Source organism: Centruroides sculpturatus, unplaced genomic scaffold (assembly GCF_000671375.1).
Source record: "Centruroides sculpturatus isolate CEXI.00-Female unplaced genomic scaffold, Cexi_2.0 scaffold992, whole genome shotgun sequence".
In the NCBI taxonomy this organism is placed as follows: Eukaryota; Metazoa; Arthropoda; class Arachnida; order Scorpiones; family Buthidae; genus Centruroides; species Centruroides sculpturatus.
In genome coordinates, this window is record NW_019385115.1 from 238,349 (window position 1) to 253,581 (window position 15,233).

The 15,233-nt window shown below is 30.1% G+C and overlaps 1 protein-coding gene across 1 annotated transcript in view; it reads left to right on the plus strand.

The window, feature by feature from the left end:
* LOC111634984 (calcium uniporter protein, mitochondrial-like) overlaps positions 1–15,233 on the plus strand; it is a 121,914-nt gene that overhangs the window by 53,071 nt on the left and 53,610 nt on the right. Inside the window, exon 2 of the mRNA XM_023379829.1 lies at positions 6,625–6,727. Within this exon, the coding sequence (XP_023235597.1) occupies positions 6,625–6,727 (103 nt within the window). The remainder of the gene's footprint in view (positions 1–6,624; positions 6,728–15,233) is intronic.

Genomic DNA, 15,233 nt, shown 5'->3' on the forward strand with positions numbered 1-15,233 from the left:
AATATATTTATTTTGTTTGTACAAAATAAAAAAATAATTTTTAACGATACAATAGTCTTTGTTAGGCTTAACATCGACGAAAATTCAACGCGAAGCGACACGCAACGGAGAAAAATTTCGACATCGGATACGTTAAACTATTTTTTCGTACGTAAATCAGTTATCCGAAATATCAGTTATCCGGACAACCCCAGTCCCCAATTGATTCGGAAAATCGACGCTCTACTGTATTTATATATTAGGGAGCATTGCATTGATACTATTAAATTAGAGATACTATTGGTATTGTTATTACGGTGTAGATAATAGATCTGTATGGAAAAAGTTGTAGACGTACGAGAAACCCTTCCATTATTAAAATGAAAATTGCAAAAGATTTATACGTGGATTATGGAGTATTTTAAGATGATTAATCGTTTCGATATTCCGATGTGATCGTCAAACAAAGGAACAGAGACTAATTTTCCTTCTCAGTCTGGAGCGAAGAGACGAAGAGTCGTAGTGACGGAACCATAGAATCCAAGTGGATGGATGGAAGAGAAGGAGTGGAAGGGCCGCCCACTTTCATCCTCTTTTCGGGCTATTGTCGTCCGATAATGGCCCACAGAAAGGTGATAGTTGTGTCCCACCGGAAGGCGGGACGGGGACGGCCGCTACAAACATCCAACTGTCCATTAGGTGGAGTGCCACTTAAATGGACACCGCGCGCAGTCAAACGGGTCCAGTTGGATAAGTTTTAAGTAAGAAGTTTGTTTCTGCTTCTCACTTTTTTTATTTATTTGTTTATTTATCGTCCGAATGCAGCCAAATTTCTCTTCTTTTTGCCCATTCTTTAGATTTAAAGATACGAGAGAATCGAGCTTCGAACGCAGTTCAAAATCGATCGATAATTCCACGCTGCTGACCTTGGCAACATTTTCGAAAAGCAACCCAGTAAGCTGCCTTACCGCGTGCTGTTTGGCGCCGACTACCTTTAACTTTTGGCTAATTACGAAATTTACGATTTTCTGGAGATTTTCAAATAGATTTCTTTGTCCCGTTTGCTGGCATTATATTGTTTTTGGTTCTGAGTGCCAATATTAGTCGGTGGGCTGTCTTATGGGAAGGTCAATGTACCCTTTATGGCCTACCCGTTAGTCTTATTATCGCATGTTTAACAGTCATGCTGTGTAAGCTTCTTGAAGTGTTGTTGACCCTATTGATGAACTAAGCCGCCGGATTAACCGATTTAAAATATTTTTTGTATGCAAATAGAATCCATCTCGGTCTAGATCACGACGCAAACAGCATTTTTAAATTCGACCTGTGACCGGAGATATACAAGGTCAAAGTTCACAATGTCGAGCGAGCCAACCTAGTTTACTAAATGAGTTACAAGTCTTCATCGAAATATGATCTCGGTATATTGTTACATAATAAAAATCATTAATATGTCCTTCATACTTTTAAATTAGTCTGTAATGTTTCCTGTTAAATTGTGTACTTATTTCATACGCTTAATGGGCGTCCACAGAGAGGAGCAAACAGAGCACTCGCCCTCCCCTGGGATCGAACGAAATATTCCACAAATTATAATCGTAAAAGTGATTGAGATACGTAACCTTACACCCTCGACCATTGGAGTGTTTTCACTTCTATATTAATTTAAGGTCATTCTTATTTTTCTCATAAATATCAATCAATGAAAAGCTTGGAAACGTTGCTGCAGTACTTTTCTGGCATTCTTTATTTGTTTTCATCCCTAACAATTTCTATCTTTACCTTTATAAGCCTTCAAATTGATTCGGGATTTATTAATGGAATGGGGCCATATTTCCCGAATTAACGGTCCGATTTCCCTGAAAATTTTCAGAAATGTTCAACAAAAGTCACAGGAGTTATTAAGCTTCGAAGTGGGTGAACAAAATCGTGCCTCCTCCTACACACACATCGGCATCCATAAAGAAAAAATCCCTCACATTTGTGAACGTTTCAAGGTCTCATGACCTCAAAAATGTAAAATTCTTGTAAGGGGAACATTTTTTTAACCATTTGCCATACTTTTCCTCTGTTATATAACAGCTGAGGAAGTAAATAAATGCTAAATCTATTCATTATATTGATTCCTCTTCGTTAACTAATCGATTCATTGTTGTGCAAAGAATCGATTCGTACGATAAAAATTAGAGATGTTCCAATCGATTTCGACAATTAACTCGATTTAGTTTGTGAAAATCTATTGAAAGACCTGTAATCTTTATCACAGCAGCGTGTTATCTTACGGGCAAAAAAAAAAAGGAAATTTACCTGGGGTCTTCGCAACAGGAGGCCCCAACTAATGTTTTATAAGAAAAATGTGTGAAGTCAACTTACGTGGGGCCTCCTAATTTAAATTTCCTTGAGCTTAGTGAAGCTATAACGCGCCACTGCTTTGTAATTTATAACATTAGAAGCGTTCAAAAATAAATTATGAAATATTTTAATTATCTTCCAGGGAGGAGGAAAAGAAAAAAACACCAGAAGTTTCCTTAATTTTATATTCAAGTCATTTTCAGTGAATTCTTTATTTAAATTTCTAATTCAATTGTAAATGCACTGTTATCCTTTGGCGAAAATAATTAAAGATTTGGAATATCTTTGCAGATTTGACTTTCGTTTTAAAATTCTGGAGGATGAATAATTTATTATATTTCAAAATGAAAGAAATAAAATTAAAAGGAATATATTTTCTTAAAAATGACGATTTAATTCTTTTCGAATTTCATCAAATTTGTATGGTAAATAAATATTTTAAGGAAAAGAAAGGCTCTTCGAAGGCCTTTCAATATATAATAATTTGTTTGGAGCCTCGCATTTAGTTTCCTTACGCGTTATAACACTCTTATTTATTTATTTTATTCTGTTTCCTTCTATAAAACTGTTGAATTTAAATCACACCCGAATGGTAATTTCACGTATTAAAAATTACCAGTTAACGGTGTAAAAGGCTAACGCGATTACCTGATCAATGCAATTAACTTAATTAGCTTTCCACACAAGGTTAACCGATTTTTTTTCGTGATTGCTGATGTTTTTCTTCTTTTACGACGCAATGTTAAACATCTACATTGCTTCCAGGTTGTTTATTTATCGTATAACACCTGACCAAAGTCTGTAATGGCGATCGATCCTGATCGATCGCATAATTTACTGGTCGTAGGGTAACACGGACGTACCAAAAAGTAATCGATCTCATCAATAATAATACTGTATTCATGGATCCGCAGAGGAGCAAACGGGACACTTGCTTCCTCTGTGATCGAGCAAAATATACTACAAATTATAATCGTAAAATCTAATCTACTTGTGAAAAATGTCCCCAAAAATTATATAATTAACACTGCTGAAATCACATTGTTTTGTATCAAACTGCAACTAGGCAAATCAATTTTAAATATAGAGAGGTTGCGGTCGAAGTTTTCATCTCTAAAACGTGAACGTCGAACGTCGAGCGCATTTACAACATAGCTGCGCTCGACGTTCGGCGTTCACGTGTTTTAGTGATGAAAACTTCGGCCTCAACCTCGCTAATTTATAAAATAATGCCACTCTGGACAAGCAACTAACTGGATGCATTCTACAGATATTGACTTAACACATCCTCCTACTGTCTCCATAAATTTGGACTTAATTAAGTAGCGATCGACATGATACCTAATTAATAAATTCTTCGGTTGGGGGATTATTACTAGATAATTCCGATGTAGAGTCGATTATTCGTGAGTTAATTTGGCGTATGTGCCTTGGACTTCCCTCCTCCTAACTGGTGACATTAAGGTTTCATGTATTAGAATGATGTAGTAGTGACTACTCACCCTTACACCCTTGTTAATAAATGCTAACCCATAGGATAGGTGGTTCGATACTTTGTGCTTTCGTGAACGTCATTAGGAGAGAGAGAGAGAGAGATTTACATTTCCTCTCATCCGTCACTAGATTAAGTTAGTTTCCTGCTGACTATGCACAAACTATTAAGTAGCTCTTCATATAATACAATATGTAATTACTTAATACTTAGTAGATTTACTAAATGATATAAATATTGTTTAGTAAATCTATACTTTTGTGATGTATGTTGTTATTTTGAGTTACATTTTCTGTGACTGATAAATTATAAGAATTAGAATTGATACTAATATTCTATTGACAAATCTTTACAAGGTTACCAGTGGCGGCGGATTGTCACTTGGACCTTTGAAAGTTAGCAGCTTCGAAAAGATATATTCTGCAAACCTTGGGTACCATCTATGAGATATACTTTTAAGGAAACAATTGGCTGATCAGTATTTTTTATTAAATAATAAATTGGCTTGATAACATTATTTAGAACAAGGGCCCCTGAAAAGTAGGTTTGTGCTTGGGACCCCACCGAGTACTTGATTTTCCACTGGATGTTACTACAAAATAAGTTTATATACAGCGTACAGACACAAAACTTTGGAAAAAGAAACTATCATGCAACCCTTTGCTTATAGGACTGATATTATGATTTATCAGAAGACTTACTTTTGTTCAATGCTATTACAAGCTTATTTCATTGACCATATTACAGACAAGCCCTGTAAAATATTATCACCCGACGAACAGGAATGAACTAGATTATCATCAAGGTAGAACATGAGAGAAGTTTTTCATTTTGGTTTTTATTGTAAGGGACAGTTGCACAGCTTTTGTTTAATTTTCATTGTTATGATGTTTGTATCAACTGATGTATTACAGGTGTTTTTGTGTAGTATTACTATATTTAGTTATAACTCCAAAAATGTTAACTCAATTTACTACACAAAGCTTACAAGAAATATGTGATTCGCTTTTACAACAGATCTTCAAAGAAGAAGTTGTGTCATAAAAGTGTGGATCTACTACATTCAAATAAATTTTGAATAGACTAGGAAAGAGAACATATGCCTAAATTTTAGTTTTGTATTTACGGATACTGTAACCACCATAAAAAATAAATAATTTCTGTACACCTCTGTATAGAATAATATGCAAATTCTACAAATTTACAGATTTTTTGACAAGAACTATAAGCAAAGTTACCAATAACAGTACTGTACAGAAATGTAATTAAATAATGTCAATCATAAATAAAAAGGTTTTGTTTTTTATAATTGAAAATCAAGTTTTTATTTCAATTTTTCATCAAAGTCTGGCATTATAACTCCTCCTGTCTTGATGGAAAACTGATAAATCCGAGTTATAAACCTTGGAGAATCGAGCAAAGTTATAAAATAACAGCTTTGTCGAAATCAATTTTCATTACTTGAATGAAAAATTATCAATTTTAAATGCATTGAGTAAAATCACAAGAGATTCTTACTCTGTTCGTGTTAAATTAAATTGTTTCAAAAACTTTATTTAATTTTCATTATACAGAAATTAGAAACAAAATTATTATACAATTTTATTCTATGACTCCATTTAGAAGAAGAATTATTTTTGATAAATATAAAAATGTTCCTGTTGGGATGTACAAGAATGATCATTACAACTAATCTTGATTTGACATATTTAATACATTAAATTCTTATTCCATTATTTTTAAATTAATATGGATATTCATTGATGCTGATGATACTGGAGATGGTTTAATTCCAGATAAGGCAAAGGCATGCTTGTTTCTATCTTAAACCACTTATTCCTTATTATAGATTTACAATGTAAACCTAGGATTACTTTGTTGTACTTATTATTTTTTGAGATTTGTATCTAGTACGGCATCAGAGACTAGATTTTCATCTACATCTGAAGTCTTCAAATCAGGATAGAGTTGAATTTTGATGTTAAAGATGTTGTTGGTGAGTTTTGCTCATTAAAAACTTTGCATATTTTATTCTGGGTCTCTAGCTTTAAGGGAAATTTTCTTTTACAGAGGAAGAATAGAAATATTCCTCTCCACAAAAGCAGATATTCTTTAAAGCCAGAGACTAGAGTTTCTGATGAGTAAAAAATATGAATGGATATCTTCACAAAGAGGTTGTGTTTGTTAACTTATAAAACTCTAACCATTTAATAGTTTATCTTGCTTGTATGCAAAAAGGAAAACTATTTTTCTACGTCTAATCTTCTTAAGTCAAAGTCGTGTGTCATTATTTTAATTTGCTTGACACTTTCAGGAACAGATAATGTAATAATATGTGCAGTGTTTAAATGTTTTACCAAATGTTATGAGTAGAAAACTAAGTTATGTAATAATTTGTGACAATTAAACAATGCCAGTCGGTTCACATTTTAGTCTTTCCCAAAACTCTTGCAACAAAATTGGCATTTATTCCTTGTTAACATTCCCAGTTCGAACAAAAGTATTCGTGTAAAGTTTCTTAACTTTGAAACAAAAAAGTTATAAACTTTTAGAGATTTTTTTTTGTAAACAATACAAAATTTTGTACCGAATTTGATCGATCTACTTCATAACTTTAATTAACTTTATTTAATTACGAAATATGTTTGTTTTAAACTAAATGTAATTAATATTTCATACCATATTTGTAAAATAATAATTAAAATAATTGTAATAATGTACTGGTAAATACACACACTAATTATATGATATGAAACAAGTTTAAAAAATGTTAAAATTAAATGTACATTTGTCTATTTCAGAAATGGAAATCCACTACTCTTCTTTTGTTCCAGAAATGTTCGCCTCCAATAACCATCATTAGTAGTTTCACTCACACTCATAATGTAGATCTTGTGCATGGTGGTAAGTAGAAAAATTTAGAAAAAAAAAGTATCTTCATTATTTAATTAGATTTTATATATTTTACTATAAGCTCATTTATACATATTAAAATAGATAATAGATGGCAAAAGCATGGGTTGCCACTCCAAGGGATCTAGTTTTGTATTCAGGGGAATTTTCACTATACACTAATCTGGATACATTAAATCCCATGTAATCTCGAATCCTGTTTTTACTGCGATGGCATTTTAAAAGGCCCTCGCAGACATTATGGAGGGCATTATTACTAGAAAAATGTCACATTCTTCATATATAATCACCTAAAATAAATTAAGAAGTTTGTGTTATATAACAGAGAAACCATTTGAATTTTATTAGTTAAAATTATTAAGTAATTAACCAGATACCAATTAGAAAACGAACGAATGGATTCATTATTCGTCCTTTTTCTTATGTGGGAGGCTACAACTTAAAGCTACAGCTTATAGCTTAAATGGAAATTTAGATCCAATAGAAACTATTTAACAAATAGACTGTATTAACCAATAGAACCCACTATATCACTGGACCCATAGGATTTATTAATCCAGTAGACTCTCTTTAGGTCTAATTTTTATAATTTCTTGTTAAACCATAACATCATATATCTAACTCATTATTATTTTGAATAAGGAAAAATTGATTATAATAAAGAAATTGGTAATGTTGCTGAAGTTTAATCATTTAAGACTCTTGTACCCAAGAAGATTTGTTAAGAATATACCCTAGCATACTGAGCAATAAAAATAGTAATCGTGTTCTTGTCCTCAATTGTAGATGTTTCAATGCTGTCATTTTGTTTATGTTTATATAATTAAAACTTTGTTTTACTATGTATAAACAATTTCGTTATGTTTTCACAAATTCATAGATCAATTTACAAGAATAATTAATCTAAGTTGTGTAAGAGATAATGCAGAATCATCATTTTTCTGCTATTGTTACGAGTTAAGAGTTAGGATTAAATGTTCCGAAATAAATTAATATTTATTATATAATTTCAAGTCAGATGTCATTAATTTAAACCGTAATAAATAATGATTCGAAGTCAAATGACCAAAATCCTTTTTAGGTCATTCAGTTTCTGACTCTAAATATCTGATGATGAAGCATCAAGTTTCAGAAATATTAATGATTTATTCAAAAGTGACTGCAATATTAAACTGGCAAATTTGTTGTAAATTTTCAAACTGTTAATAATAATTTGAATTATGTGAATACTATTCTCAAAATTTAATAGGACACTGAAGTTACATATTTATTTACTTGTATACTTTTTTACACTTCATTAATGATGTGAGGTCAGCCGATTAGGGTGAGGGTTTTTCGACAGCCGAGCGGTTCATTCTGTCATGTGGGCGCAGAATGACTTTCTGAGACAGGTTTACCATTTTTAACCCGTTTTTTATATTACAAAACATTCTTACAACGTTCTTCAAATTTTCAACGTAACACAGCTCGGGGAACAAATTAAAAGTTCCTTCAAGGGTCAGACTTTCTCCGTTTGGTCCTTCGATGTCGTATGTTGAGATCGACGGCCCCGGGGCGTGCGGCACAGCTTCGGCAAAAGTCTCTGGTGAAAGGCAAATCCGTGCAAATTACGACGTCACGGGAGAGTGACAGTAAGTCACAGGAGTTGACGAATCGGTCGCTGTTGATAAGTAGGATCACAAAAATCCTGAAGAGGAGCACCAAGAACCAAGAACCTTTGTCCCTTGAGTCGCACGGTTTTATAGATTTCTTAACCGTCGTCGCCTCTCCATTGGTCTCTCATAGTCACCTGGTGACAATTCGAAACCTAATGAAGGGCGCGGGAGAGGTCAACGTTGCGATTGAATATGATTCCTCTCTCTCGTCGCGTTTTCCTCGAATTTATCTGTTTCCATTGTTTAACAAATTTACGAAAAAAAAAAAACAATTGCATTGTTCATTCGAGACACCTAATCCGTTTCCTTAGTGTCTGAAAAGGAACTTTTTATTTTAAATCGACACCCATAATTCGGACCTCTCGGTTGACCCCTGTTCGGGTCCTCACAATGAGTGTTAGGCAATAAGCTTGTGCTTCAAAGCTAATTCCAGAGAGTATAGATTCTAAATATTTCCAGATCTAGTCTTTTTTTTTTATAAATTATTATTACTTTCCTAATAAAAATTAAAAAATACCTAAATATTCCATATATAAATTGTTATATAATTAAAATTTGTTGGTTGTTATAGGATTTGAATACATCAGAGCTATGATATATATATATATACTATTCAAAGAGTGCTTTCAATAATAGAACTTTACAGTAGTAGATTATGCTTCTTTGAAGCCCTAGACACAATTTTTTTTATAAGGCCCTTTATGTCAAAGTATTCTTTTATATTAAAAAGACAATAAAATCCTTAAATAATAAAAAGTTTTTTAAAGCTCTTTAAATATTCACCAAGTTTTAGAGGCATAATATATCTTTGTAATTTTTTAGGTCCGCAAGACGACAAGGCCCTAGGCGTGTGCCTAGTGCATCTATTGGGTAATCTGCCACTGGAGCTCTATGTAAAGTTTTGGAAAAAATCAGCAAAAATATTTTAAATGATAGACAAAAAGATTTTGTTGCCAAAAATAGTATTTATGCAGTTTTTATAATATAAGGAACAGGATTAATGGCTACACTAATAGATTACGCTACTATTAACTGGTAGTAAAAATTCATAAACACCAAAACAGCTTTGTTGAATTACTTTATTTACGGAAAAAGGAAAAATACTTTAATTTCTCATTAAGAATATTATTGAAATCACAAATTGGCAAGCAGCATCATTAGTGATACTAACAATGATGTCATTGGCATGCAATAATTGACCATGCAACCTTATGCTCTTAGTATGAATTTCAATGCTCTATGCTAATTCTTTTCTGTTTTACTGTTTTTGCTTTTTTGATCACGTTACTTTCGAAACTTCTATTGTCTAGAGTTGCAATGAAGAAAATTTTTATTACATTCTAATGTACTGTAAAGCTCCATTATTGCATAGATTAAGTTATATATATATATATGTCTATTTGAGTGAATATGACAAAAATGAGAACAAAACATTTGTTATTGTAAATAACTTTGTTTTATATAATGAAGTGTCATCAAAGATAGTTAAAAAATATTTTTATTTTTTGATTGCAGTAGCAATTAATATTTTTTCTTTGATTCAAGAATACTATTTTTCTACAATTTTTCCTGATTAAGTTAGTGAATTCCCATCTTCATTGGAGACTTTGGAAAATAAATTTGTCAGATCATTTAGTCTTCTGCATGTTCAAATATTTGTTCTGTTCCAATTCTCTTGATTTTGGTTTTGTTCAAACTTATTCCTAATTGAGAGGAAAGCATTTCTTTTAAAAATTAAAAAATATATTTGTTTCTTTTCATATTTATTGTATTTTATTCAAATTTCAATGTGGACATTTACATATTTATTTATTTATTTGTTTTGAACTAATACAGAAGTTTTGCAAATACAAGAATTGAAACAAGTAAGATTATTTTTTGAAGATTTATAATATAGATCCAATGGTTTATATGAAATATGTGAAATGAAGTGAGATTTTTATTAAGACTGAAATAGAATTTGAAAGAAGCCTAATGGACAACATTAAAGTTAAGAAATCTGAGATTTATATGTAAATTGGAATTCGTGAACTCCCTCTTACCGTCTGATTTGTTCCTGGTAAACAGTCGTTAAGTGAGCCGTAGTAAATCAAACCTTAATAATGTGTCTCATATTAAAGTTTTATTATAGTAAATTGTATTATTGTTATATACAGTAGTTATATTATTGACATATACTATTGGTAAAGTGAAAACTTTTTATTATATAGTTAAAATTACCATACAGGAAATAATTTTTTTGCATATTTTTTTCCTAATATACAAGTTGATCCTTTGATGGCTGTGTTTACCAAGAACTGAAATTTACATATATAAACAGCTGAAAGCTTGATTTCCATAACACACTTGAGAGTGTCAATGATGTTGGATATAACAGAACAGACCTCTATTTTTTGTATACAGCCCTCTATCTGATGGTATTTTGCCAGACATTTGTCCTGAAATTTCAGTCTCCAAATTAAATAATATGTATAAAGATGAGACAGGTAATACTGTCTTGGATCAAACTATAAGAAATGTACCAATGAACATTGGTTTTAGGACAAGATCCCATGCCAAGAAATCTGCTTAAAAACCTATGTATGAGAATAGATTTGAGATCTATATAAATAAGGTGACCAATCATCCTCCTTTTGTAAGTTTGTCCTCCGTCAAAAAGTGTCCTCCTGTATGTCTTCCTTTTTGATATTTAAAGACTAATCTGTAAATCTCCGTATTCAATCAATGCTGAACCGATCCATTGTGTGTGATGTGATATGACACGTTTGTATTTAGCATGACGATTCATTGAGGCTCTGTACAGTGCAATGAGATACAATTATGAGATGCATGCTCTTTGCACAGGAGACCTTCAGAGAGAGAGAGTGTGCAAATGGCTTTGTTTAGTTCTTATCGAAACACGACATGGCACCTATGCATGCAGTAGAGATTATTATAGTGTATTATTGTTGCAATGAATAAAATGTTTTTTTTTATTTACAATATTTTTCCTTCAATTTATTAGTGTCCTCCTTTTCATTGTAAAAAAATTGGTCACCTTAATATAAATGACTATCTTTCAATGGTCATTTATATCAGAGGCATTTAGCAATGAATCAAGTTTTTGCTCTGTATAGTGGACAAAAAGAATAGGTCTGGCATGATGATAATTCATAGCTAAATCCTGAATATCTCAATCTAACAAAGAGAGATTTGTTCTACCAAATAAAATTTTTTCAAAATCCTACGTGTATAATTGTGTATGTATATATACGCAAGTATGTATGTGTAATATATATAATGTTTATGTGGTAGCCTATTGACACAGGCAGTTTTTTTCTGTTTAGAAATTTGGAAATATCCATCCTATCAGGATACCAATGATTATAGCTTAGTCTAATATTAGTTCATAATATTTTAAAGTATCCCTATGATAAATACATACTTTTAATACAATTTGTAAAAAAAAATATTATAATTTAAATGAAAGTTTAAGTTATAAAACTCAGAATGACGTCATATATCCCACAGATTTATTATAGATGTCTATGTTATAATTAAGTATTTAATGATTTCATTAAGTTCAAGAAAGACAAATAAAATTAAAATATCTGTTTTATTGGTCATAAGTTACAAATGCAATGTTTATTAACAAAATATATGTACAGTATTTTTGAGATACTGTACATTTTGTGAAAATTGTAAACTTTATTTTTGCAGAAAACACGGCTTCACTGTGTTAAAAATGTAATTTGGTTTTACACGAACTGTAGTAGTAATGCTCAATAGCATCTGACAGTTTTTAAAAGGCTATAAGGAATAAAGAAACCTGATAAGCATGATAATAGTGAAATGATAATGAAAAAGTGCAGATATTTCTCAACTGGTATTTGATGTGTATTGAAATGAAATGAATCTCATTAGATATGTAAATGATTTTTATGAAATACGATCTCAATAATACTTTTGGAGAATAATGTTGTAATTATCTCCGAATCCTTTAATAACATGTAAATTAATCTTTAGAATTAGTTTAAATTAATCAAGGCTTATTATTAATGAAAATAAAATATGATAAATAGCCTAATATCTTCTACTTTTAAATACGTCTCAGTCTATTTAATACAAAGTTAAAACTTAAATCTTTATTTTATTAAAATTATTAATTGAAGTCAATTTTCACGGTGATTTGCGGAACTTGAAAGATTCACTTATCATATTAAAAGAATTTTTTTAATTTTAGGAGACAGAACTTTCATAATATAAATGATATGAAATGTCTTATTATTAAATAATCAAGTCAAAGTTATGACTAAAATGAGAATAGTTGGGGAAATATTTTAATATTTATTTAGTAGTATCATTGTTTAACTATGTAATAAAATATATAATAAAAGGATTAGTGGTAATAAATTGTTATTCATCTAATTCTGTTTAATATAACTCTTCTGAGAATTAAGATCTAAATTTTTTACATAAAATGATTTAAATATTGATTAAATACTGTTACAGCGAAACCTCAATTTAGTTAATAGACTAATTTGGGCGAGGGAGTGTTCATTAAAGCCAAAAATCCGTATATAATAAAGTAGGTTTTCCGAATGCACGTGTTAAATATCGACAGATTAGTTAATCTGTTTTTACTTATGTAGATACGTATGTGTAATTAAAATTAAGTACATATGAGAAGTTTAATTTCACAATAAAGTTTTCTATGTGTATTATTGCTTAAGTACTCACTACAGTTCTAAGACTGTAATAAATAAGTATGCTATATTGCATTTAATTAAACAAATAAATAATGTTCTTAAAAAGAAAACAAAATTTAAATTTGGCAAAACATTTCCTGCTTATTTGTCTTTGGATGATGATATATTGAGACACTCCTGCTGTGTTGTGAAATTAGGTGTGAAGACGCTTGGATTTAAAAAAAAAAATAAACTGCTAATTTAATTACATATAAAAAGCATTTTAAAATTAACAAGGTGTTAATTTTTATATATGGCATATCCACCGAAAGTTTTATACGTTGAATCGAGGGTTTACTGTATTTTTATTAAATATATTTTTATGCTTTTTATCTAAGTTATCAGTTGTTGGCACTTAGATGTATTCATATTGGTGAACTGATGTAAATGAAAACTTTACTTGCTATTGCATGATTGGTTTGTTTATACTTGCTCTATTCATTTTAGAGTTTGTAAATGTTGGCTATTTATGTATTATACAGCAATAGGAGAATCAAAACATTTGTAACTTGTAAATGTTCTTTTCTTCATAGTTATCACTGGAAAAGAAATAAACATATTAATAGATAATATATTCACTAAATAGAACATATCATATTGTAAAATAAGTTATCTCATCTTATGCATTATCCTTTTTTTTTATTTTAAAATAATTATATCTTAAATTCCACAACATTGGCTGATTTCTGCATGCTTTAATGTGCTTAAATATTATAATTAGATCTTGTGACAAACGTGAAACAAAAACAAGAAAATATTTATCTGTTTTTTGTACAAACTGAATGTATCAGAACATGATGTTTCTTTGATATATTATGTTTTCATTCAACCAAGACAGCATGCATCAGAAGCTTGTTTACTTGGTAACACTGTGTTTGCATTGGAAAAATGTAAAGAGTATTTATCCTCACTCACTCTGTATATGGAAAAAGTATATGCTTACTGCAATCTATCAAATTCAAATTGAATGACAGTCACATATAGAAGAGAATTATCATATTTTGAAATGCTAAAAAAGAAAGTAATGTAAAATTTTAGAACAAAATCTAGACATAAACTGTGAAAATAAAGATAAATCCAGTACATCTCACTCGGATGTACACAACATAAACACAACAACTAATAACTAGTTAATCTTTAATGCTGGTTTATTTTAGTGATACAGTAGAACTTACGACATTATTTAAAATTTGAAATACAAATAAGAATAAAACAAATGTATTGCAGTAGCAGTCTTTTAATTTGCTGAATCAATGAACATTTACCAGGTCAATATATCTAAGTGATTTCCACTTGAACCCGAAGTGGATTCCATAATTTACTAATGAATAGCATGGCTGTCATAGCAGACTGATGTTTTGCATTAATTAATCAGTTAATTAATAAAGAGAATGTGATACAAATTAGAGGAACTTCAAAACAGTAATATGCACTAGATAAAATAAAATTAAAATACCAATTACCGTTTAGAAGTTTTCTGACAAAACTGTTTTTGAATTTTTCATTGTAAATCTAAATCTGTTGACATTATTTACTTATAAAAGTCACATTTATCTGACATAAATTAGCTTTAGTACAATTCTCACCACTAATCAAACTTTTAAAATAATGTAACGATTAACATGTTTTAATATAAAAATAATTTTGATTGATTATTTAATTATTAATTAAAATTATTAAAAATTTGATTAAGTGAACTATATATAATATTAGTTAGGTAGCATTTATTTCAATTGTTTTGTAAGTATTAATGGTATATGTCTTTTAGTACACCAATGTATATATATATATATATTTATATCTGTTTGTATTCACATATTGATGCTTTATGAGAAACTTCTTTGTAATGATAAATGTAGTAATGTTGACTATCATGCAACTGCTGCATTATAGTTATTCCTATAACAGGGATGGCGAACCTATGGCATGAAAGAAAATTTTGATGGCACGCACAAAAAATATGATTTATTTTTATTAATCATAATGAAATTTTATTTTATAAATGAATTATTAAAATGAATTAGAATTCAACAATCTATACTTTAAAAATAATTTATAATTTAAATTTATAGTTCTGAATATCTACCAACTATAAAATATCATTTTGTGGTATGA